This window comes from Danio rerio, chromosome 12 (genome assembly GCF_049306965.1).
Source record: "Danio rerio strain Tuebingen ecotype United States chromosome 12, GRCz12tu, whole genome shotgun sequence".
Lineage (NCBI taxonomy): Eukaryota > Metazoa > Chordata > Actinopteri > Cypriniformes > Danionidae > Danio > Danio rerio.
The window spans coordinates 29,105,805-29,132,500 of record NC_133187.1 but is presented as its reverse complement, the minus strand read 5'-3'; the positions used below and the strand labels follow the sequence as shown (position 1 = coordinate 29,132,500).

At 42.5% G+C, this 26,696-nt stretch overlaps 1 protein-coding gene across 1 annotated transcript; it reads right to left on the bottom strand.

Annotated features, from left to right (window-relative positions):
* Positions 1-85: 85 nt before the first annotated feature.
* Positions 86-26,696, bottom strand: dusp3a (dual specificity phosphatase 3a). The gene is made up of 3 exons (XM_001340782.10): positions 26,330-26,696; positions 15,653-15,879; positions 86-3,529 (listed from the first exon to the last, which is right to left on the bottom strand). The coding sequence occupies exons 1-3, from the start codon at positions 26,494-26,496 to the stop codon at positions 3,321-3,323; spliced, it is 603 nt and encodes a 200-aa protein (XP_001340818.2). The 5' UTR covers positions 26,497-26,696; the 3' UTR covers positions 86-3,320.

Below are 26,696 nucleotides of genomic sequence, written 5' to 3'. Positions count from 1 at the left end.
TGGCTGACTGAAATAAAAGTCTGTGTGCATAATATCTTATTTTGTGCTGAGGGGTTTGGAACAAATGTAAATGAGTAAAACTTCATTTTTGGAGTAACTATCCCTTTAACATCCGTGTATTTGAAATGAAAACACATAGCGACAAAACATAAATACAAAATGACCAAGCAGCATTGTGATTCATTGTTAAATACTATTGACATCATTAAGCCATAAAGTGGTACAACCATTTTCATATAATCGTCCCTGTATATAATTACACTGTTTACAGTTTCTATACACCGTGTTACATACAATCGGATACATACTGTATGAATAAAAGGCAATACATAGCAGGACAGTTTGTGCAAACCACACGGGTTATCAACAGCAGATGGCAGTGTTTCTCCTTCTTTCAGAAAAGGGTGTGTTTGTCTTCATCTGAAGCATATTAAATCCAGCAAAACACGTCGCAGTTTCCAAATATGCTTATTCAAAATGCGTTGTTGCTTTTGAGGTTAAAAGTTGCGATTAAAAACTCTGAAAAGCACAGGCAGATTCCAGTCCATACTTGTTGCCAGTGGCACAGACCATCCTCATTGGTTTTCGTTTTTGTGACGGCACACAGGTTTCCATAGCTACAGTTGGTTAGGTTGTATAAAGCCTAGGTCTCCAGATTATAATAAAGGAATGTTTATAGTTTGAACATTTTCATACATATAGGTTTTGTCAATTTTAAATATCCTTACGCACGTTTGAAAAACCTAAAGATGAAATGATTATGAATTTGATAATTAGCTACGGTATTGTGAGGTAGTCTGCAAACAGTGTTAGCTGTGAAAACAGACTTTGAACCTCTGAAACCATGAAGAAACTAGGAAGATACGCCTCTCTACTTCACAGTGAAAAGAAATACAGGTGAGTGTGTGTGAAACAAAAGTGGTCTTTGGGTAAATGTGCCATTCTTGGCATTTCAAAATGAGTGAATACAACGTGATAGCTATTTCGATTGTTAATAGATACTGGTCATACACAAATATTATGGACAGTTCATATACATTCATATATGTCAACATTTAAATATGTACATACAAGTATATATATCTGGAATATAGAATTATAAAAAAGAGGCATAAGTAGTGCTTTGTGTTATAAACTAGCCTACGTACTATATATATTCCCTCAGTAATAAATATCCAGAGGCCCAGGGGCTAGTAAGATTAGATCAATCAAATCTGACGAGAGAAATTAGATTATTCAAAAAGCTACGTGTTCTGAAAAACTGTCGCATGCACTTATTCCGAAAGAAATGCTGCTGGTTTTCCTTTAAAAGGGTCATATTCTGAGAGATCTGATTTTGGGGGTTAACTTTAAGAAATCTACATTTCGTCTACGGTCCAAAAAGTCTATTTACGGAAGTTAAGCTACTAAATGTCTCTTTCTGAATTGTATTAGTGCTAAAAACACTTTGAGCACCCACATTTATGGCATGTTTACATAACAACAATATACTATAAAGGGAAAAAAGCTTTCATATACAGATAGCAATGATTTCGAAATGATCCCTATTAGCATGGATACCAGTATTTGGCGATGTCAGTAGTATCTTGAACAGTCCTGTAGGCCATGAGTGTTGTTTTGGTTGTGTTGGGAGCATGTCTATAGACTGAACATGTTTCTGTTGTTTTTAAATTGCACTCTAATACTACCATTTTCTCATAATGGCCAAAACACATTAAAAATAATTAAAATATTTATTTGAAAACAGTGTTGGGTAAGTATACCCTTACATTTCAATGTGGCCAAACTGGTCCCAAAAGAAGTTTAAAAGAGAACGTAGTATAGATTATGTCATACCTAAACACTAGAATAACTAACAATAAGTGTAAAATGTGGGACAAAAGCTGCTGTCTGTGTTTCAGTTTGATCTGAACATTTTATGTACCTGCCACAAAAGTGCTGCTATTAAATGATGAACAGCACAAGCTGAGTAACTCATCAATCGAACTAATTCCACATGCAAAGACAAGAAGTCTTAAAGGCACAGCAGCAAAAAAATGACCTGTTTAATTGGATCAACGTTACAAGTGGACCTCAGGGGAAATAATTAAATGATAAAAATATGTACAATATGACCCCTTTAAAACCTGAAACAAGCCAGCAGTGCAGCAAAATGAGTTAATTCCAGTGCTAAAGTGATGCTGTTTTAAGGACAAAGCTGAACCCGAAGTAAACCTCATCTAATTCACTATCCGATCTATGCTCTACTTACACATTTTTGCACTCCATCCTGCGGTCTCAGAACCAGCAGTTTTATGAAGGGGCCTCAGGGTAACAAACCTTGTGTAAGGGCACATCATTAGGCAGTTAGCATGGCATCTATCAGATGAGTCTTTCTGGTCAAGGCTGACTGTGATCTTGTGGTGGACAAACTGTGGTATGACATTTGGCAGTGAGAGACAGTGGTTCCAGAGTATAGACATCTAATGGGGCTGATGCATTATCACTGCTGCATAGAACCGGGTTGAACCTGTTTGTAGCATCTAGTGAATCCGAGCTACAACATGCGGTTGCCTAGTTGTGGATATATTGTGTTGATTGTTTGCTACCGTTCGGTACATAGCGGAATGTTAATTTATCTAGTGTCACGTGAGTGAATGGGTTGCGTGCTGGTACACAACAGTTTTGTCCTCATGTTTAGTCCTGATTTAAAATGCTGGAAAGCCATCGAAAAGTCTGGCTGTCTGTGAATTGGTTAAAAGGTATAGCTTTGTATTTTTATACCTAAATATAACTATCCTCCAGGTACAAATAGAAAGAAACAATTGTAGTATTTCTGGCAAACAGGAGCATAGTACGATTGTGCTCTATTTTACAATCCTTACACATGACGATTGGGCCAATATGCTCCAAAAGTGGAATTTGTGAGATATACTGTACAAACAGTTGGCTACTGGAATGCTTTAGGTGCACCTGATGGAAAAAACAAACTCCAATTGTCATGGGAAATGATGCAAAAGCAAAATACTTTTGATGACATAGAAAACGCTGCCCTTGCTCCTTCTACAGCCTTAATTATTCAGATATGCCAGTAAATTTCCCTTTACCAGCCAGCTGGAAGCAGGAGTAATTATTCAGGACACTGACAACACCTCGTGTGAGTGTGTATGTGATTAAGTGTGTGTCGGAATACACTTTGTATACCTCCATGCATATGCTCGGGATGTACTGTATGCATACATTCTGTTTATATACGTGGAAGGGAAATACTGTGCACGCTAGTTTGATGATGTGCATAATGCATTTGTGAGTATGTGTGGGGGTAGAGCACATTCTCTAGATCATTTGGTCTTCAACTTGCCCTCCTTTGCCAGCTTTTCATTGAGTTGGCATAGCTGGCACAGGAATCCACCATTTGGGCCGATCTCTCGCTTGTGTCTTACTGTAGCAGTGGCAACTCGTACATCCATCTTGTGACGGAGCATGAGGTAAGCGATGACAATAGTGGGCGAGCGGCTGTAGCCCTCACGGCAGTGAACGTACACCTTTCCTAGAAGAGAAATAGGGAAGAGTGTCTGAAAAACATTTTATAACAAAACTTGCATTACGGTGTAATTACTCCAACAAGACACTGCTGAATCTTTATCGAGAGGAAAGAGCGACCACATATTTAAATATTCATCAAAATGTTGCTCTCACCAGCGTGGATGCAATTAAAATGTTAATTATCACTAAATCGCTGTAAACGTATTTCCATTTTTTTACTTTATTCAAAAAACAAACGAAAGATCTTTGTTGTTTGTATATGACGGCATTGAATCACACTTAGGGTGCTTTCACACGAAGACTTTTGTTTCGGAACCTGCCGCGTTTTCCCAGTTAGTGCGGTTCATTTGGCATATGTGAAACCCGAAAGAAGCGAATCGATTGTAGTGAGAAAGCAATATGATCTAAACCAGGCTTTAGCACAGTGTATTATTGATATGTAATAGACATATATACGGCTATATGAAGACAAGACGGAATTATGAGTAGGGTGGCACTTCATTCCTACCAATAAATGTGCATTTCATGTCAAATACGAAAGTGAAAGCATGCCATTCAAAATTAAAGCACAGCTTTTTGCTTATAATGACTTATTGCTCATCGTCATAAATAAAATAAGGGCGCATGACAGCTGAGCGGGACTCTGCAAAATAAACCCTGAAACTCTGACCAATGTGAGGAGAGTTTACTCGCACAAGTCTTGTCTTAGCTATTTTGGTCCATTTAGAAAATTTGAAAGTGTGAAAGCAAACCGTACCAAGAACAAAACCCAACATTGTAACACAGGTGTGAAGGCACCCTTAAAAGCAGTAAGTTGTTGGCTGCAGTTCACTTAACGGCCACAGGTGTTTCTAAAAATAAGGGCTGTTTCTCAATTCCAAGAACGCTTTGAACAGACTTGCAGTCTTGTAGAGAGCAGTCTAGCCAAGTTACCTAGGAAGAATGAACTCAGGAGGGCATGAGAACAGAGAATGCGTTCTGTGAGAAATGAGATGCTGCGTTCTTCCAGATGGTCATGAGACCTTCATGCGTTTTTAACAGAAAATGATTTAAACATTACAGCATTCATACAATGATTTATTGGTTTTGCCCTTTTCACAATATATATTATGCATAAAAACCTTACAAATATACATTGCACAATGCAAATAAAACAGATTTTAATATGAATTTCAGCAAATAAACACTCTTAAATGCGTTTATGCCTTTATAAAAATTTCCATGGCAATGTTTACTTTCACCGTCTCATTTATGGAAACTCGTGAGACAAATAAGTTATATCTCTGAACTTTAAAAATGAATCTATATATAAAATGCTGTGCTTCCCACCCCAGCCACAACGACTTCTGGGACTACTCGAGCGAATTTCTGCATCGATTACAAGAACACATTCGGGAACATTTACGCATCCTGTGTTCTTGTGGTCCTGAGTTTTCGAACTGAACTTTGCCGGTTGATGATGTTACACGAGAATACAAGAGTGTAAGATCGCTGAAGAACGCATATTAAGAAACAGCCAAGTTTTTCAAAAATCTACATGCATTTCCTTTCATTTCAAATGAGCCTTCAAATCAACTTCCCTCTAAGCATGCAAATACACACGTACACAATCATTATTGACCTGCCGCCTTTCCTGGAGGAATTCACCTTGCCAGACTCTTCTGTGCTTATTTGGCAGATGCTGCAGTAGACCTGAAACATGATGCCTCCTTCCAACCAACAGCCTTGCTTACTTATGTTCTCCCTCGAGTCTTTGTACTGTTTATGTGTCAAGGAGATAACCTTCATTGATTCCTAAATATCTGCTCCCTGTGGATCAATGCAGAGCTACGGATTTGGCGGTCCACACAGAATGCACTTTCTTTCTTTTTTTTGCATTTCTTTGGTTATTTACACTGCTTTTCCATTGTTTTTTATGTAAACATAGGGTAAACAGATGCACTTTATAGAGCTGTGGCAGTACATACGATACATATGCATGCAATGACACCATTATTACTCATAACACTGGTAGGGGAGGAGGGCGATATTGAATAGAACGTGCGTGTTTGTGTGTGTGTGTGTGTGTGTGTGTGTGTGTGTGTGTGTGTGTGTGTGTGTGTGTGTGTGTGTGTGTGTGTGTGTGTGTGTGTGTGTGTGTGTGTGTGTGTGTGTGTGTCTGTGTCTGTGTCTGTGTGTAGGTCAATATCCACACAGCCATCTTTAGTTTAGAGTTTTAGCATCCATTATTCATATAAATGGCTTTTATTTCTTATAAAAGAACAAGCAATAGCAGGGGGTGCTCAAGTGATGTAAAAGGTATACAGCCAATCAATGTGTAACACACATAAATTCTCACTTAAAAAGTCTTTAATCCCTTTATGTCTCTGAGGTTGTCACCACCATTCAAAAATGACTGCTTCTCAGAATTGGATCAGATAAAATTTAAACCCTACAAAAGTTCCAACCCTACACTCTGACTGGGTTGTTGTAACCCAACTTTGGGGCACTTCTCTTTATGAAAAATAGCTGGAAACGACTTTACCGGTATTTTCAAAAAGACCCTTTCACACACACAGACTTTAACGGAAAATTGCTGATAATTTTCCAGGAAAAGTCTGTATGTATGAAAGGTTTTTTTTTTAAATACCGGTAAAGTCGTTCCAGCAATTTTTCATGAAGAGAAGTAACATTACCGGTAATTTCCCAGAATGCTGCGCTGTGTGAAAATTGCCGGAAAGAGCACGTTCACGTTTAGAACGTGCTGACGTGAGACATCTACCTGAGGTCAATCGGACACTTTCACATCCCCACTGTTTATGAAAATAAACACCTTTGAATCCTTCACCAGACCTTTGGCTACGTTCACACTGCTCAAAACAGATTTTTTCTCAGATCTGATTTTTTTGCATGGCTGTTTACACTGCTCTTATAAATGTGACCAATATCAGATTTGCAGTGTGAAGAGGTCATGGTCCTAAACTGACCCGCATGCACAAAAGTACATTAGGGAGTGCACAAAATGTCTAATTATGCACACAATTTGTAAAATATATGAAGTCAGCACGCTGTCAGATCATGCTTATATGATAACCTTTTTCACAGACAACCGCGGGGCATTCCATGAACTGTAAAGGGTTGTTGTGCTACTACTAATGTGTATTTCGGCATTTGAGACCTAAAAAAGGTCTCTTGTGATTGAAAACAAAGATCATTTGTGATTTAAGACAACAGCGATGTGTGGCGCTCTGACCAGCGGTGTAGTAAACTCATAAAGGGTTAATGAGCAGCCGCACACTGAACTGTGTAGTTGGAGTTGGTTTATCTCTGTTTGCAGAGTTAACTAATTTTACTTCGTTATAAATAACAGACACGTGCAGAAGGGGGGTTTGGGTGCTCGAGCACCTGCCCTTTTTTCTCTCGGAGAGAAAGTTCCCCCTCCTTTGCACACAGATCCCCTATCCGCAACACCCACGGCGCTCTTCGGCTTTGCGATCAACCCATGCCTCAATCATTAACTAGATTGGTTAACAAGCACCAGTTTTACCTTCAAAATCTTTTTTAACATGAACAACCAACTTTCTGTGGTAATCGCCCTGTGTGCCATTGTACTGTGCTGCTGAGGAGTAGATAATGTTTGCAGCACAGAATGATGACGCATGTCGCTCAAAGATTATGTAAAAGTCACATGAAATCTGACATGACCATTCACACTGCGGTCGCATTGCAAAACATCAGATCTTTGTTTTAGATTACATGCTGTTTGGGCTGTTCACACTATTATCACCTGAGTCACATGAGGGAGGAAAAATCAGATTCAGGCCACATTTGCCTGCAGTGTGAACGTAGCCTTAGCTGCTGCTTGTTAGTCAGGTAACGTTTCTCATACGCTGCAGCACACACTCAAATGTAGCCTACATCTCGACAAGCAAAAGTGTTCCTTCATATCATCAACATTTGTAATGTAGTCAAACATGTAAACAAGGCTGTTCCCCTTCGGGGGGAACTCCAGCACTATAAGTGGATTTGATTGTAAAATCCACGCATTGGGAGGTTCGGTTCAGAAGCTACTCGTCTGAAAGAGTATTGAACGGGCCAATTAAGAATGAATTGGCAGCGCAAGCCTGCGCAGGTGAGCGGCATAAGCAATCAACTGAGTATATAAGCTCACCTGGCGCCAGCAGACACTATCCTTTTCGCTTCAGAGACTTTCTGATCGAGTCGATGAGGGTTCCTCCTGCTGTGACCAGCGATTCTGAGCGAACGAGAGCATTCTCCCGGTCCAGAGTGTGTACACGCAGCGGCAGACGGTCGAGCTGGGTTTCTCCCTTGCCTGGCGTTCTTTGGGTCCGGTCCTCCAGAGCGGTGCGTATAAAGTTGCAAACTTCACAGAAAGAGCAACACAGTCGTGCAGCACGTCCTTTTCAGGACGGCGCTCCGACTGTGCGTTTCTGGATGCGGTGGTTTTCTGTCCTCGGATGATGGGCGCGGGCACTGCGTTACATGTCTGGGGGTCCAGCATGTTAATGCGCTGCTCGCGGGCAGTTCATGTCGTCATTGCGATGCCATGACTGTTGCGCAAGATCGCGGTTAGCCTTTGCAAAAGGGCGAACCACCCCAGTTGTCCCCTGCTCTGCAGCTGGCACTCGGGCAGATCTGAGGGTTTCAGCGAGAGATAATCCGTCGCCCACGGGCCCGCGGACCTCCCGCTCCTCTAAGCGCTCCATCCAAGCTTCGGGTGGGGGAAGCGATCCGTCTAACAGATGGTGGCCCTTACGCCCGATGACACCGGAGACCAGATGTCCACCGCGGCATCGGAGGGTGGGCTTTCATTGTCCGATGATGATCCAGACCCGCTCGCCCCCTTCGGGCTGGTGAGCGCTGTCACTACGGATCCTGAAACGGACATGTTAGCCGTGCTTTCCCGGGCTGCTTCGGCCGTGGGTTGGAGATGGTTTATCCCCCAGCTCCGCGGCCGGACCGACTAGAGGGGCGTTCCCTTCTTCCCGGAGGTGCACAGTAGGCTCACGCCGTCTTGTAAAGCACTTTTTTCTGCTCGTGCTGCGTGTCCCTCCACCCTAACCACTCTTGACGGTGAAACAGCCAGGGGGTATGTGGCGATTCCTCAGGTTGAGTGCGCGATGGCGCTAAATCCGCGCGGCGCCTCTTCTTGGCGGGGTCCGCCTCGTCTCCCATCCAAAGCCTGTAAGTTACCTACCTCCCTCGGAGCTAGAGCTTACATAGCTGCGGGCCAGGCTGCTTCCGCCTTGCATGCGATAGCCACCTACCAGCGCTACCAAGCGCAGGCGCTGGCCGAGCTGCACGAGGGTGGGTCCAACCGAGGCTTACGAGCTTCGCACCGCCGCCGACTTAGCTCTTCGGACTACTACGGAGTCCGTGCGTGTGCGTTGGGGAGGACGATGTCCACATTAGTGGTCCAGGAGCGCCACCCCTGGCTGATATGCGCAAAGTTGACAAAGTCCGCTTTCTTGACTTCCCCATATCCCCAGCCAGGTTCGGCGACACCGTCTGTGAATTCACCCAGGAATTCAAGGCGGTGAGAGAGCAGTTGGTGGGTGATGTCTTATCGGCGGTCCGTAGCCCGCTCCGCCCGCCGTGCCATTTATACCTGCTCCTCGCCGAAGGCGCCCGCCTACGAGAGCTGCTCCGCCCCCGCACACGCCTCCGGCGAAGCGAGCGCGTCGGGCACCTCGGAAGAAGGCAGCCCCCCTGCCCAGAACCCTGCTAAGTCCGGCAACGGACCGCGAAGCGCCCCTGGGACAGGCCATCTGGAGAAGAGGGAACTTGCTCTTTCCCCGCTGGAGGGCGGGGCCCCATTTCCAACGGCACTTTTTACTGCCATGAAAACATTATGAAAGGGCACTTTTCACTTCCCCAGATGTGACAGCCCGAAATCTGCCAGTCTGGGACGCTATGCTTTCTAGCTTGCAGATTCGGTGCGTTTCGCCAGTGGCTCACGAGCGCTGGGAGGACGGTCTCCTTTCTCCCACCCCTCGAGCCTCCCCTCCGGAGCTCGGGTTCGGAGTGAGAGCAAATATCTCACCTCCAGCTTTTCCGTGGGACCCGCGAGCTTCCCGGATCAGCACACCCACTCCGCGCTGCCCCACTGCTGGTACGTCAGCGATTGTAGCGATGAGTCCATTAGCGGGAGCTCTGCCTGCCTGGTTAGCGCGGGCCAGCTCTTCGCGGTGGCTCATACGCACAATCAGACTCGGCTATGCGATTCAGTTCGCGAAACGCCCCCCCAAGTCGCGGGTGTGTATTCACCAGGGTCAGCCCCCTGTCCGCCCCTGTCTTGCGAGAGGAGATTGCTGTCCTCCTGGCGAAGGATGCAATCGAGCCGCTCCCTCCAGCCGAGATGGAGAGCGGGTTTTACAGCCCACACTTCATCGTGTCCAAAAAGAGCGGTGGGTCACGGCCAATCCTAGATCTGCGCGTTTTGAACCGCTGCCTGCACAAGCTGCCGTTCAGAATGCTCACGCAGAAGCGCATCCTCCGGTGCGTTCGTCCTCTGGGTTGGCCTGCAGCATTAGACCTGATGGACGCGTATTTCCATGTCTTCACTCTTCCTCGCCACCGACAGTTTCTGCGGTTTGCGTTTGAAGGTCGAGCTTGGCAATACAAAGCCCTCCCCTTCGGGCTCTCTCTGTCTCCGCGGGTCCTCACCAAGCCCGCGGAGGGTGCCTCAGCGCCCCTTCGGCTCGCGGGCATCTGCATACTCGATTTCTTTACGACTGGCTGATTTTTGCCCTCTCTCGGAGCAATTGATTATGCACAGAGATAAAGTGCTCTGGCACTTCCACCTGTGGGGGTTTCAGGTCAACCGAGAAAAGAGCAAACTCGCCCCCGTGCAGAGGATCTCTTCTCTCGGGCTGGAGTTGGACTCGGTCACCATGGCAGCGCGCCTCTCCGGAGAGCGCGCTCAGCTGATGCTGTACTGTCTGAGAGAGCTCGACAGTAAAATAGTGGTCCCACTGAAACTATTTCAGAGGCTCCTGGGGCATATGGCAGCCGCTTCATGCCGCTCGGATTATTCTATATGAGACCACTTCAGCACTGGCTGATCACGATCGAGTCCCCAGACGTGCATGGCACGCGCGCGCACACCGAGTCTCTGTTACTGCGCTGTGTCGCCGCGCCCTCAGCCCTTGGAGCGACCCCTCGTTCCTACAGGCCTGGGTGTCTCTAGAACAGGCGTCCAGTCTTGTTGTCGTTTCAGCAGACGCTTCCAACACGGGCTGGGGGGCTGTGCGTTGCGGGCATGCGGCTGCGGACCTGTGGAAAGGTACCCAGTTGCATTGGCATATCGCCTGGAGCTGTTGGCAGTGTTCCTCGCTCTCCACCGTTTTTTTCCGGTGCTGGAGCGGCAACACGTGCTGGTCAGGACGGACAGTACGGCGGCGGTGGCGTATATCAGCCGTATAGGGGGTATGCGCTCTCGCCGCATGTCTCAGCTCGCCCGCCGTCTGCTCCTCTGGAGTCATCCGCGGCTGAAATCGCTGCACGCCATTCATATTCAGGCAAGCTCAACCGTGCAGCCGATGCGCTCTCACGGCAGCCTTGCGTCCTGGAGAATGGAGACTCCACCCCGAGTCTGTTCAGCTGATATGGGCGCGATTCGGGGAAGCCCAGATCGATCTGTTGCTTCCCCCGAGATCGCTCATTGCCAGTTGTTCTTTCCCTGACCGAGTGCTCTCGGCACGGATGCACTGGCTTACAGCTGGCCTCGGGGCACGCGCAAATACACGTTTTCCCCCAGTGAGCCTGCTCGCGCAGTTACTGTGCAAGGTCAGGGAGGACGAGGAACAGGTTGCTGGTTGCGCCCCTCTGGCTCAACCGGACCTGGATGTCAGAGCTCTCCCTCGCGATAGCCCTCCCCTGGCAGTCCCTTCGAGAGAGCACCTACTCTCTCAGGGACAGGGCACCACCTGGCACCCTCGCCGATCTTTGGAGATTTTTAGATGCGAGGAAGACTTAGGTAACCTCCGATTGCGGTGGCTAATACCGTCACTCGGGCTAGAGCCCCCTCCCCGAGCGCGCCTATGCCCTGACGTGGAGTCTATTCACTGAATGGTGTGTCTCTCGCTGAGAAGACCCCCGTATTTGCCAGATCAGCGTTGTGCTTTCTTAACGCCGAGAGAAGTTGGAGAGCAGGCTGTCGCCCTCCACACTCAAGGTTACGTGGCTGCCATCTCCGCTCTCATAACGCGGTGGCTGGCAGCACCGTGGGAACGCATAACCTCATCATCCGGTTCCTCAGGGGCGTTAAGCGAATTAATCCACCCCGCCCCCTCTCATGCCCTCTTAGGATCTCGCCCTCGCTACACAAGCCGCATCAGATCCCTTCGATCCTCGACTCAGTATCTTTCTGTCCCTGAAGACAGCTCTGCTGGTCGCGTTGATATCGATTAGAGGGTCGGGGACCCGGAGGCATTTTTCGGTCAGTGACTCGTGCCTATAATTGGGCTGGCTTCTCTCACGTCCTGAGACCCCGCCCGCGATATGTGCCCAAGGTTCCTACCACTCCGTTTTAATACGAGGTAGTGAGCCTGCAAGCGCTGCCCTCGGAGGAGGCAGACCCAGCCCTTCTTTATTGTCCAGTTCGCGTTTTGCGTATTATCCGGACCGCACTCAGAGTTTAGATCATCTGAGCAGCTCTTCGTCTGTTATAGCGGTCGGCAGCAGGGAAGTGCCGTACCGAAATAAGTTCCCACTAGATTGTGGATGCCTTTCTTTCACTATTAGAGCCGAGATGAGCCGCGTCCCCCGAGAGCGCGTGCGCACTCCACTCGGAGCTTCGCATCCTCTCGAGTGCGCGCACGCGGCGCCCCTCTTACAGACATCTGTAGAGCTGCGGGCTGGGTGACACCCAACACATTTGCAAGGTTTTACAATCTGCGAGTGGAGCCGGTTTCCTCAAGGGTATTAGGTAACCCTTGGTGATTGAGGAGACAATTCGGTAGGGTGTTGAAACACGCTTGCTGCGCCATTTTCCCTAACACGGAGATACGTGCGCCTTTTTATCTGTCAGTAAAGTTCCCCGTCAGGTGAGCCCTGCAGATTCCTCCGTGGCCCCCAGCACTGACTCAGCGGAGGAGTCACTTGCTGGCCCACTACGTTGTAGGTCTGCCCACTGGTCAGCCCGCGTTTTGGGTAAAGGCGCCTGCTATGCGTGATCCCCACTAGGCGATCCCATATGCTTATTCCGCCACGGTTAAGTCCCCCCCCTGGGCGGACCCGTGTCTTCCCTCCCCGCTAACCACTCTTTTGCTATGCGTACTCCCCCTTTTTAGGGCTAGTCCATATGTAAATTCTGCCATCTATCCCCCCTTGGGTAACGGATGGCCTCCGCAGCGTCCTCCCTATCGGGATTGCACGCTTCCCAACGTACTGTCGTATTTTCCTAGAATTATCTAGATGCTCACGACTTCCCAAAAAATATATCTAAATCCGTAAAACTTCTGTTGAAGTAGGATAAATTAGGGCCAGGGACACGTTGGAGGACCGCACCCCCCATGATGTGGGTGCGTCACGCTTGCTTGACTATCTCCTCATCGGGGGTGTTGGTAAGGTGCAGTCATTATGGCGCTTTCAATGGGCTCCCAATGCGTGGATTTTACAATCAAATCCACTTATAGTGCTGGAGTTCCCCCCGAAGGGGAACGTTCGAGGTTACTAAAGTAACCCTTCGTTCCCCGAGGAGGGGAACGGAAGCACTATACTCCGTCGCCATAATGACTGTCCCTTAGCTGTTAAAAGTCTCTTCAGCTTAAAAAGGATAGCGTCTGCTGGCGCCAGGTGAGCTTATATACTCAGTTGATTGCTTATGCCGCTCACCTGCGCAGGCTTGCGCTGCCAATTCATTCTTAATTGGCCCGTTCAATACTCTTTCAGACGAGTAGCTTCTGAACCGAACCTCCCCAATGCGTGGATTTTACAATCAAATCCACTTATAGTGCTTCCGTTCCCCTCCTCGGGGAACGAAGGGTTACTTTAGTAACCTCGAACGTTTTTAGCTGTGTTTAGCACCTCTGCCTTCAGACGGTAACCTTTTTTCTGTAGTTATTTGGTCCATCTCTTTGGCAAAACCATCAACCTTGTGACTCCCTTTATGTTTTTAAATACAAGTGCAGCCGTTTAGAGCTTATATGGTGTCAGAATGTACTGGTATTTTGGAATCGATGTGTGAATGGATTTTTTTCTGAAAAAAAAAATTCTGGAACGTCCTTGCCTGTGTGAACAGCAAATATTTTAATTTACGAGTAAAGTAATTCTGGAAATTTTCTGGATATTTACCGATATGACTGTGTGAAAGGGGCTACAGACAAATGCAGCAGATGGGTTCAAATGTGTTAATTAAATTTAATATAAAAAATTAAGCCAACTTTGGGTTACGACAACCCAATATCAATGTAGACAAATCAGTGTACTGTTGGTGGATTCTTTTGGCTAACAGGTGATTCTCTAGATATCAAATCAAGAGAGGAAAATTATCCCAGAATTTTTTTACATAATGCAGCTAAAGATTATAAAAAAATTTTCCTAAACTTTTTTCTTTCATTCCACAACCCTTCTTCTCACGTTTTATAACATAAAAACTTGGTCTGTGTTAACATATACCCTTTTAAGATGTGTCAAAAGGGATTTTAACAAAAGAACACAAAAACTTTAATGACATGTTACAATCCAAACTATAACCTGAACTTTAGCCTTACTTTAAGCTTTAGATTTGATTAAAACATCAAATTGAAATGAAATTCCATTGATACTTAAATTGGGCTTTTTCAGCTAAATCCAACCATATTGCTCAAAATAATAACGAATGTCTCAAAAACTTTAGGTCCTTGTAGTAGAAATATTCATTTCAAATCCTCCACAGTGGAGATTTAAATTAAAAGAAGAATAGAAGAATACATCTAAAACCAGTCGACATATCAGCCATCGTGACCCATCCGTATGCAGAGCATCTTTTTAAAACAGATTCAGTGTGACTCAGAGGCAGCGGGAGCACTCAGACCTTCATCCCTCCCACTGCTCATTGTGATTCAGCCTGCAAATTCACCAGATGACATCAAGCCCACTGTAAGCACGGCTGTCGCAAATGTCACAGCTGAGCTCAGCCAGGCTGTGAAGTGGCAGCATATATTCTAGAGGTTTTGTTTCAGCTTAAGCTCTCGCTGAAAAGATTAGTGTCCTCCCTCGACCCAGGCTTGGCGTCTGATTTACCGCTTACTGGGCTCCTGCTGCCAAGATGACTTGCAATTAAGATGCTTTATAATTGCTCCTCTGTGTTAGAGATGGCATTAAATCTGTGCCATAAAAGATAGGTTTAAATGCACCTATTAAAACGACTAGTGTGAGATATCTAGGGATAAAATTGTGTTGGGGCGACCAGATCCATTTTGGCATACATTATTGTTCATGGATACATGCATGTATAGCATTTCAGTTAATCCCCTGTATTTGTTTTTATATCCTGACATGTGTTTGTTGTTTGTGCAAGCTAAGCATTAAAAAGGAATGAATTTAATAAAGCTGGCATAAGGAAAATGGTGTTGTAGTAAAAAAAATAAGTAGCTTGCCTTGTTAAAGAAAGGTCAAGCTATGAAAACCACAGCCCAATTTCCATTCTATCTCTTTAAAGATATGGCCCAAATAATACTTCATGACTTATTATGAATCTGTGTTACTTGTAAAGGACAGATATTTCAGATATTATTAACTAAGGCTCATTCTGAAAACAACCACTATATACATTTCTAACATGTGCCAAATACGTCCCAGAAGGTATGTTTTATTTATTTTTTTTGCAGTTTTTGTTTTTGCAACTCCACCAGAAGCTGCTGTGTATGCTTTTTAAGATCTCAAATTTCTCTTGCAAGTGCCATTTGCGCTTGCTGTTCTCACGCTGTGTTGACCTGCCCACCTACTTCCCTAAAACCAAACAATAGTGTTTTAAAAAGCAATCCATACATACTTCTGGCTACATAATTTGCGATCTCCAGAAATGTATATAGGGCTACATTTTCAGAATGAGCCTGTTTTGGATATTTTTTAATATCTTTGAATATTTTTTGTCTGTGAATGGATATTTGATTTAGGAACAAAAGCAAAAAGATCAGCCAACCTTTCCCATGTGCCAGTGCCTTGTCTATGAAGTCTGCTGCTTCCTCAAAGAAGGCACTGATGTTGAACTGCTCAGTGTCATTGGCCTGTATGCCATGGTACGTGATCCCAGTTCCTGCGTAGAACTCTGCGTTGGTATTCACGTGCATGAAAGAGTTTCCCTCTGCGACATTCAGTATGTGTGTCACACCCAGTCGCTGCAGACGCATCACATTCTGGGCCACAAACCTGGGGAGCAGAAGCAGAGCACTTGTTAGACTCACCTGGACCAAGCTAAGTAATTTTGTAATAGCTTAAGGCAATGTTGCTGTCAAGACCAGCTCATTAGAGTCAAGCGGGAGCCCAGAAGACTCTTGAGTGAGTCAGTAGCTATGGTTCCATCCAAAGATATGAAAAATGGTATTTGCTGCAGTAGGAGAAGCCAGTATTCTCTTCTATAATGAATTACTTGCATCTCAGAAGACAAAGATGAAATTCAATGAAAGCGCTGTGGTTTTTAGAGGTGCAAGAGACTCGAGAAGAGTACAGCCACTCAAGAAGTTTTGGGAGGTAATAATGCAGGTCATGATTTTGCTAAGTACGATGAGATCCTGGATTAACATCTATGTTGATCCTGGAACATCATTTTTGTTTGAAAATGTAATCCATACTGATTCCCTACCCCTAAACCCAACCATAACTGTAAATTATTCCCAAAATCAAAAGGGGATAATAGTTGGAAACTAGCTGGTTCATTTTGAACTACATCAACCAAACTATAAGCCTAAACATAAACTGTAAATGTGTCCCTTATTTGTGATTGGTTGATTGGAATGTTGTTCTAGGATCAACATAGATGTTAATTCAGGAACATGTCCTACTTGGCAAAATCAGGTTTGCAGGTAAGGTAATAATAATGAACCACTTTGATGACAGACTTTAGCTAATGCATTTTTGAATGACCAAAACTTTTTTAGATGTTTTACAATGTGGTCCGTTGGTTTGTCCATGCTGTCTCTATTTTTGTTATCAGATGATATTTAAAACAAAATCACATGACTTTTCCGATGTGCTTTCTGGAATTTCTTCAATACATTTACATCATAGTTTATGCTCATTTTTATTGGATAAAAGGTTTATCCTACTCAGTAGTGCAAATACAGTACATTCTTATGTTTATTTTTTAATGTATGCACATCTTTGTTAACTTGTACATTAAGCATTTTTGATGTGATGTTCCAAATGTGCATAAAAATAGTTGGATGGACACTAATATTTTCATATTTTTGGTCTTATCATTAGAACATCTGAGTAAATTTGAAGTAACAAAGCAACCTAAACCCAATTATCAAATTTACACTACAACAGCAGATGCTGACCAACAACATCAAACACTATCAGGTTTGGTCATATCAGTGTGCCATTCTTGATGGCATTCGTCAGTCATTTTTACCAACTGCACTGTATAGATAGATGCTGACAAACAGCAATAGTCAGATCAATCTTTGTTAGCATCTATTAGCATTGGCCAGCAATCATTTTTGCTGACTGAAAATGTTCAGTTGCCTTTTGTTGGACTGTGAAATGTCTGCAAACTGACATACTATAATCTGGAGGTTGAGTGCATTGGTCAGCATCTGTCAGTGCAGGTTGAACTGGCCTTTGAAAACTGAAAGGTTCTCTATATAAGTAAATAAAAAAGGTTCTTTGTACTGCAAAAGCGTACTTTAGTGATATGTAGATGTAGGTATATTAAGCAAAAAAACTACATTCAGAAAATGTACTAACCTGTTCCTGAATATCTAGTAGAGTGGCTTTCAACATGTAGACAGAAGTTATTCATAGAAATAAAGTTGTTAGGTAAAAATGTTTAGTCATTATTTGATTCATTTTGTTGTCTTGTTAAAATTCTTGATTCTGGCATGTAATCAAATTGTTTAATGCAAAATAAATTCTAAATAAATGTGCTACCCCCAAACGTTAGTGAAGTGAGAGTTGCTGGTGCCTTCATTCCAAAGTCCCTTTGAGGCAAGTCATTTCACTCGGTGGCCACTCTCTGGCATGCAAGTACCTTTCTCTTTTTGAATAGGGAAACATTAAATTCTCCAAAACTGTTTGCCAGGCTTACAACTAAATTTTATACTTGGAATTACCAAGGACATTTTTTTAATTAGTCTCTAAATTTTGTAGTCACTCAACTTAATCCTTGATATATAAGGGTTCGCGACAGCAGAATGAACTGCCAATTACTCTGGAATATGTTTTTATATGGTAGATACCCTTATTGCCGCAACACTTCGTACACTAACTCGTGAACCCCGAGTGCTGAGAAACACCCATACACTACGGCCAATTTTGTTTATCCAATACACTATTGCCAATTTAGCCTATCCAATTCACCTATTGTCGAGTCTACTGTATTTCTTTAGGGTTATCTGTGGTTCAGTTAATTTGGTCCAGACCAAGGGCAACAAATGATACATTGTGGCATTTTTCTGCTGTTATTGGATCCTTTTCACACCACACTGATTGCTTTGGTCCGAATTAGTTGACAAGATCCAAAATGCAGTCATGTGACAAAATCCACATCACTCATTGGCCAGATGTTATTGGAACACATTTCCTAAACTGCTTTTCGATTGCGCTGGCTTATTGTATCCCTGATCATAGTATACTATATAGTTTATATACATCTCTTTAGACAAACTACATTTTGAGAATGAAGCACGGCTGTGGCTGGAATCAATGTTTTAATGCATTACGAAAGGCGAAGGCGCAAGTCACTTCAGGAGGAGGCGACATGATCATCTTCTGGAAATATTACTAATGATCCATTAGGTAATGTTTTTCCCTCTCTCTCTCTCTCTCTCTCTCTCTCTCTCTCTCTGTTTGAAATTGTTGGTAAAGCGCTGTCAACAAATATTTTTCCTCCACATCCAATAATGCACAGTGCATCAGACTACAGCAGCTGGATTAATCCAAAAAGGCACAGTACTTTTTGCGGTTGGATTTGTTCTAGTCTGGATCATATTCTCACCTAAAACCAACCGCTGCAGGGTTCATTTGAAAGCGTACTGATACCAACTCTTCAAGGAGGTCACAGTGTGCTTTTTTGGTGCGTACTCAAGTACGATTGCTACATTCACACCTGGTCAAACGAACCGCACCAAGAGGGAAAATAAACTCTGGTGCAATTCAACCAAACTAAATAAGGCAGGTGTGAAAACACTCTAAGACTATGGGGAAAACCAGAGCAGAGATGGGGAGAACATGCAAATATAAATACCTCTTAGCCCAGCAGCGCCTTGAGCCAGTGGCATTCTTGCTGTGAGGCGACAGTACTAACCACTGAGCCACCAAGCCACTGCTTTCTAAAAATTCCAACCAAACAAAAAAACAACATTTTTGTCAGGTTGCCCAAGCTACTGTAAATGCCTGTTACCTCTGACTGATTGCAATTGTAAGTTAATGACCAAAGCAACATCAGTGACGGCTGCAGTTGGTGGTGCAATGTAGACGTGTTCAACAATATGACAACGATAGGACAATTTTATACAAATGAGCAGTGTCCATCACGCCTCTATCAAATTTGTGTCTTTTCATACTGTATAAAACTACACAGAAAAGTGTGTAATGGAAAATTATCATTCTTTAAATTGCTGCTAGCTCTTAAAGTAAATTAAAATTGAACAAGTTTTCTCAAGGTCTTTTCTCTCGCTACTGAATACCCTGTGATCATTAATTCTTGATAAAGTTACGTAATACTTGTGTTAGGTGCATGCTTTCTGAATTCGATCTCAGTTTATAGTTCAAACCAGCTCAAGACCCTGCCAACCCCACCCAGAAGCCTCAGCTATAGATCGGTCTGCTGTGTCTAGTTTGAGATTGATTGGAGTGAATTGTGGAGCCGCTTTTAGTTGGCAGGGATGTTGGCTGATGTCAGAGGGCCCCTGGGGACAGCAGCGTTCTAAACCAGAACAGACACACCAAGGAGATCTTGGCTGCTGCCCAGAGGCATACAAAGAGCCATAGGCGTCCAGCGTAGTGCCCAAAAATAGGACTTTGAGTCCACAGAGAGAGAAAACAAGAGATGAGAAGTGAGCTGAGCAGAATGCTCTGCCATGTAGTTGCATTGTCTCTATTTTGCTTGAGCACCTGGAACTCTTTCATCTCTGTCTGCTAAAAATCCAACCTCTTTACGTCTCTGCCCACCCCTTAGCGCCATCTCTTGTGACAATGCAGTAGAGGAAAGACTGCACATATGAGCAATGGAGAATATACAGTAAACGGTGTAAAGTAACAAATAACAAATACTCAAATTACTGTAACTGATTAGTTTTTCTCAGGAATTGTAATTTACTAAGTAATTTTAAATATACTTTTACTTTCCCTTGAGTATTTTTAGTGCTGTATAGGTACTTTTATTCCACTACTTTCCTTTAAACTGCAGTCACTACTTTTTGTCTATGGTGATTGGCTAAAGTAGAAAAAGCAGTCCAGCGATTCCCGTCCAATCAAATTACACATAGAAAGTAAACTGCACCAAACTGAACTACCTCAAGACATGGGCATTTATAAATGCAGCAAATCTTTTAGAAGCATTAAAAATGCCCAGGAAGATGTCCAAAATCTTTACACTCAGTAATCTGGAGACTTTTTATAGACTGTATGTCACGGATGAAAAAATGAAGGATGGGACTGTATGATGACTGAAATCACCAAACAGCCTTTTAACAATCATTAAATGGAACAAATAAGGAATATAAGGAAGAACAGAACAAAGGAAGGAAGAGTGGAACTAATGAAGTAAGGAAGGACCAAATGAATGAAGAAAGGGCTCAAAGATTGACTGAACAAACTAAGGAAGGAACGAATTAATGAATGAATAAAGGACCTAATGAAGGAAGGAACAAAAATATGAACAAATGAATGAATGAGCAGACGAATGAAGGGAGGAACAAATGAATGAAGAAAGGAACAAACAATGGAAGGAAGGTTGAAAGGACTGAACAAACGAATATAGGAAGATCACTAAAATGCACTACAGAAAGTTATATTTACACATCCCTGCACAAACTGCATGTAAACACAGGCCCGTAGCCAGGGGGGTTCGGGTGATTCGAAAGACCCACCCCGTTACTGACAGTCCAAAATTCTCTGGAGCACCCGGAGAAAACCCACGCGAAGGCAGGGAGAACATGCAAACTCCACACAGAAACACCAACTGAGCCGAGGTTCGAACCAGCGACCCAGTGACCTTCTTGCTGTGAGGCGACAGCACTACCTACTGTGCTGTTCTTTTTAACAGATTCCTAATTGTATTTTAATGATGCATGATAATACATTTGTATTTTAAAAATTAGTATTTGTCTTTTTTTTTTATTAAAAGTTCTAAATCACACATGATTTATAATACTGTAATAGCTTACAGTTTAAACGCACATTTCTAAATAAACATTTTGTGGTAAAATAGTATGGTAAGCACTTTGACAAAACTGTAGGAAATATTTTTGTTGTTTCAAAAAGTGTGGTTATGATCACCATCCGACAAGCTCATGCAGCAAAGATTAGTGTTTAAAATGTCATGAATGCTGTATTTGAACCTCATAATTTAATAGAAACTGAGGAGACTGACTACAAAAATCTCTACTTTGAAGAAAAAAGAACCACCCCTTTCTCTAGGCTGACTACGGCTCTGAAACACATCAACTTTTCACACTGTAATGCTCACTACTCTTGAGTACTCTTAAGGGCTACTTTTTACTCATACTTTGAGTAACATTCACAACATATACTTTTACTCTACTTGCGCTACATTTTTAGCCAAGTAATGGTACTTTTACATGAGTGTGATTTTTCAGTACTCTTTCCACCACCACACAAGTATAAGCTAATAGTATGCAATTAAAATACCTATCTATATATAATACATCTCATTTCTTTACACTAAAGAAAACCCTAAATAAAGACCAAATCTGCAGCTCTTCTGGTTTATAACAGGAAGATTTAGTTGCCCATCAGTCTTTTTTTCTACCAGCAGCACAGGCTCTTCAGTGGTGATGAACTGATGGACTCTGATGTGCCGCCCAACACCCATAATTCAACCCCACCCGCCATCCCCCCAACCACAGAGATCCTGTCTATATGGAGCCTTTGCAGAGAGTGGTCATATTTCTCTCTGTGTTTGTGTATGTGTATGCATGTGCATGAGAGAGAGAGAGAGAGAGAGAGAGAGAGAGAGAGAGAGAGAGAGAAGTGCACCTGTCCTGGACTCTGTTCACTGCAGTCCCTTCACATGCATTATTAATGCAAGTCTTACAAAGAGAGGTGTGCTATGAAGAAAGTGGCCCATTGGCCCATACTGCACCTTTACATGACATAAAAAGTCCAAAATGCTCTAGGAGCTTTCTTTTTATGTAAACACACATTTTTATTTAAGTATTTTTAAGTGGTGACAAAATGGATGAATATTTAAAATGCCACAAAGTGGTGCTTGTAAAATCAAGATTTTAGGTATGAAAAATAATCACAAGGATTATGTATAACTAAAGAGTTTCATATACTATCTAAGCTGAATAATAATAATTCCAAAGGTCTGGCACACTGTTATATCCGCATTCAGTTTATTAATGTGCTCTGCTGGACTGACAAGAATCTCATCAAACAACAACAGTACATGCTAAACATAACGTGGACATTCAATCTTATCTAAATGGCTAATATGGATGAGATCATCCAATTTCAGACATCATTATACTTTTGAAATATTAGTCCTAATATAATACCTTGTAAATCACTATGCAATTCAATACAACTGCCATTCTTTTACTGCATATTGTGTAAATATGAGCAGAAGTTGCAGTGCAAGGTGTGTTAATCTAAAAACTTTATTCTTGTAAAGTTGTCTATTTGTTGTAAATGTTGATTGTCTTTTGAAGGGCACCTATGGTGAAAAGTCTACTTTTCAAGTTTGGACAGACATGTGTGTAGATATAGTGTATAGACCGTAATAATGGGGTGATATAAACACACACAGTTCTTTTTTTTGAAATTTAACAACATAAAAAAGGTGGACCAATTGGAGCAGTTTTTAGACCGGCCGCAACTTGACGTAGGAATGCGGTCCCCCTGCCCACCAACATGGTTAGTCATATCACCATATCACCATATCCTCAGTTTGTTGTTTCACGTCTGCCATTTTCAGCGTGTGGTCAAAGCGATATCACTAAAGGAACACCCTTGCTCTAGTTTTAGATGTAAGGCTCATTGGGCTCAACACAAGATCAATATTCTCCACATTATCACTCTAATAGAAATTATTGTTTGTACCTTTTGGAAGGTTTGCAAACATGTGTACTTTTCATAGCGTCTACCTTAAACTTCAGCCGTTTGCATTTCTCGTGAAAACAGAACCTCCCTGTGATCTTACCTAGGTGCAGCTGGAAAAGTGCAAGCGCGTTGCGTCATGTGTGCATCTCTCCATTGGAAATAAAATCACAAACTTTCCTGCAGTTCGCACACCAGAAGCGCCGCTCTGCGTGGCACAGCCCCATGCATTTTAGAATTATAAACATAGGTTTCTATCAGGGTGCACCTGATAACAAGCTTGTCACTTGAAACTAGCACACAGTTGGCTGTAAAACTATACAAAAGTAAATGATTTTGTACTCTCTGCTTGGTCTGTTTCAGAGTTGTATATGTACGGCTGAATGCTGATCCTTTCATGTAGCTTAGCTTCTCTCTGTCTGCTTGTCTGTTGCAAACACAGAGCATGGGAGCTCTTGGCTCCGCCCCCTTGTTACTTTGGGCGGGAAGCCGAAACTAATTTTCATGTAAAACAACCCGCCCATAAAACAGCGAGCTGTATAGACGTCCCCAACATGACACTTTTTAACACATTATAATAAAAAATCTGAACTGTGTGTTGAACTGAACCTAAACTAGCACACTCAGAAGAACCATAATATTAATATTAAATCATAAAAAATGGGTAAACTATGTTCCCTTTAAAATTCCATATGTCTAGACTTAGATCCCATATATCTATCTAGCTGTGATATCAGAATTTTAAATAAAGCAATCTGGAAGCTAATGAGAAGCTACACACACATTAGCAGCTCAGTGCCAATGTTTTGTCAATATCTACAAATGACCATGTGTAAATTCCTGCTGTTCATAGTCTTGCGAATCAGGCTGGGGTTTTATGCTTAAATTGATTAGTTGCTATACAGAGATAATGGGCTTGTTCTAGTGATCCAATACAGTGATGCTTGTGTGAGCTGATTTTTTTAAAGCGACACTGCTAGAAAAAGATTCATTCATTTATTCACTTTTTCTTCAGCTTAGTGCCTTACTTATCAGGGTCGCCACAGCGTAATGACTGCCAACTATTTCAGCATATGTTTTACACATCGGATGCCCTTCCAGCCACAACCCAGTACTAGAAAAAACATTCACACACATATACACTCATACACTACAGCCAATTTAGTTTATCCAATTCACCTAGCGCATGTCTTTGAACTGTGGGGGAAACCAGAGCACCCGAAGGAAACCCACATGAACACAGGGAGAACACACAGACTCCACACACAAATGCCAACTGGCCCAACCGGGACTGGAACATGTGACCTTCTTGCTGTGAAGCAAAAGTGCTAACCACTGAGCCACCGTGCCACCAACATTTACTCAAACATTTAACAAGTGCTATTTATTGAGTTATTTGTTTCAACCCATTTTAAACAAAATAGTTTTAATAACTAATTTTAGTTAATAATTTATTTTGTTTATAATGAGGACAATACATAATTTAGTCTAGTTATTAACCATCTAGTTATTTTGCAATATACTAGTATTCGGGTTAATTGGTTACTAAGCAATGTTACACTGTAAAACCCAGCAGTCATCTTTATCAAATGAAATGAGTGTAGTTAACTCTAAATTTACTAAAAGTTAATTCTACTCATTTGAAAAGAGTTTTGAACTAGTTTTGGTAATGAGTTCATTAAATACCTCATTAATCAGATTTAAATGGAGTAAGTTCACAGTACTCATATAGATTAGGTTTTAAACTCAGATGGTTTGTAGTAATCGGGTTCCTCAAATGGTTTGAGTTGCCTTAACTTATTGGGCTTTACAGTACTCAGTTGGTTTGAGTTGTCTTCATTTATTGGGTTTGTATTTGCATTTTGGTATGTTACTTTTGTATGAACCATTTGGTTTAAACTCATTTGAATTTAAAATTCATTTGTGATTCAAAAGTATACTGTTTTATTCATCAGTCATTAAGGGTGTGTTTACACTTGCCAGGTTTAGATCATTAAAAAACTCTGGTGTGAAAAATATCATATATTTCTTAGTGCAGACATGGGAAATTTCAGGCATTAGGAGGTTTTTTTCTTGAGAAACAGAAGAACTGAGACTGTTCCTCAAATTGTTCTGACCTCCTTACACATTTTGTTAACTCTTTACAAGCTTTTATGTAATTAAAATATCATCACATGTGCACACATACATCGAGCATGCCCAGCATTGCTTTGGCTGTTAAGTTAGTTCTTTTGCTAAATGAATAAATCCTTTCTTTAAATCCTTAGGTTCAATTTGAAAAGAAAAATTATGTTATGAATGCAAACAAACAGAATACATTTATTATTTTAGTTTTTTTTGGAGCTCAGATAGAATTGAACTAGTGTGAATGCCCTGAAATTTGATGGACTGTCGATTGCATCAATTCTCCTCAGAATTTGACATGAATTTTATGCCAACATTTACATTTAATTCATGAAATACTTATTATTTTCTATTAGACAACGAAAAATAAGAATGTATTTTGCTGTTTTTGTAGCAGCATTACACATAAAGCAACATGAAAAAATTTTCTAATTATAAATCTCATGCAAATTTTAAAACATGAGATTAAGTAATGAAAACTGAAAACCTCTACAGAATATTTAATCAGCTCAAGAAGGATGGGACTTTTCCCATTGGGAAGTTGTAAACAAACAAAATCTGCCACTGGGGCGGTACCTTTTCAAAATATACACTTTTGTGCCTACCAGGTCCACTTTGGTACCTTAACTAAACACTTTTGTACACATTTGTACTTTTTTGGTACAAATGTCAATATTTAGAAAAAGTACTGCCCCAGTGACAGGTTGTGTACCTTTATTTTAAAAAAGAATGAAGGATTTTCATTCAAATTATTTCATAGCTATTGACGTAAAATTCAACTTTCACGATTGTGAAAAACATTTTTGGTCATTTTCTCTTTGTATTAGCTAATATAGAATAGTGAATTAACATATGAAACACATGTCGAAAAGAAGCTATTTTGTAAGCAGTGATCTCGAGGAGATAGCAAGATATTAACGACAGAGGACGGTCGTGGACAAAATCAGCTTCCCTTGCAGACTGACTCAAAATGATCGCTATTTACCGTTATCACAAATCTCCCGTTCTTTCTGGATTGTTCTCGCAACGTTATATGGAGATGTGACGTGCTTCATTCACGTGTTTCCTTTTTCTACCTGGGCACTGCAAGCTTCGGGTAATATTATTTTCTGTGAGGTTTTATTGACATTTGACAGATCTGCTACAAATCAATTAGACTACCTGAGCCACCTCAATTCACCACAACCAGCAGAAAGGCGCTACCTGTCAGTGTCTTCCTGCCATCACAAACACAAGTCGCTGAACTTACGCATTGCCGATGTAAATCCTGGGAAAGACCTCGTTGAAATGTTGTGCAGGGAGGCTGTAGAAACCGCTGCCGTCCGACAGCAGCTTGTTGAGTTGTTGTACAGTCGCCTCGGTGTCTGTAACGGTGACTTCCAGTGGTGCCTTCGCGGGGCTGTGGTGTTTCTTCATGCTTCAGCCCTCCTCCTTCAAAAGCAAAAAAAAAAAAAAAAAAACACAACAAGTGTCTAGAGATGAAGATGCGACAGCTTTCGGTTTCCTGGCATTTTATTTCCCTCTCCTCTCGGTGTTATTTTGCGTGTTTTCGTGAAGGCTCTTTCTCTTTGCAGGCAGACAGACACACCCGGACTCGCCCACCGGCGGTCTGATGC

What these genes read in the sequence shown, in the direction of transcription:
- dusp3a (XM_001340782.10), bottom strand. Translation starts at nt 26,496, where the DNA reads ATGAAGAAACACCACAGCCCCGCGAAGGCACCACTGGAAGTCACCGTT. An exon ending in AGGATTTACATCGGCAATGC is followed by an intron (nt 15,880 to 26,329) that starts GTAAGTTCAGCG and finishes TCTGCTCCCCAG; the next exon opens with GTTTGTGGCCCAGAATGTGA. An exon ending in GGCACTGGCACATGGGAAAG is followed by an intron (nt 3,530 to 15,652) that starts GTTGGCTGATCT and finishes TTTCTCTTCTAG; the next exon opens with GAAAGGTGTACGTTCACTGC.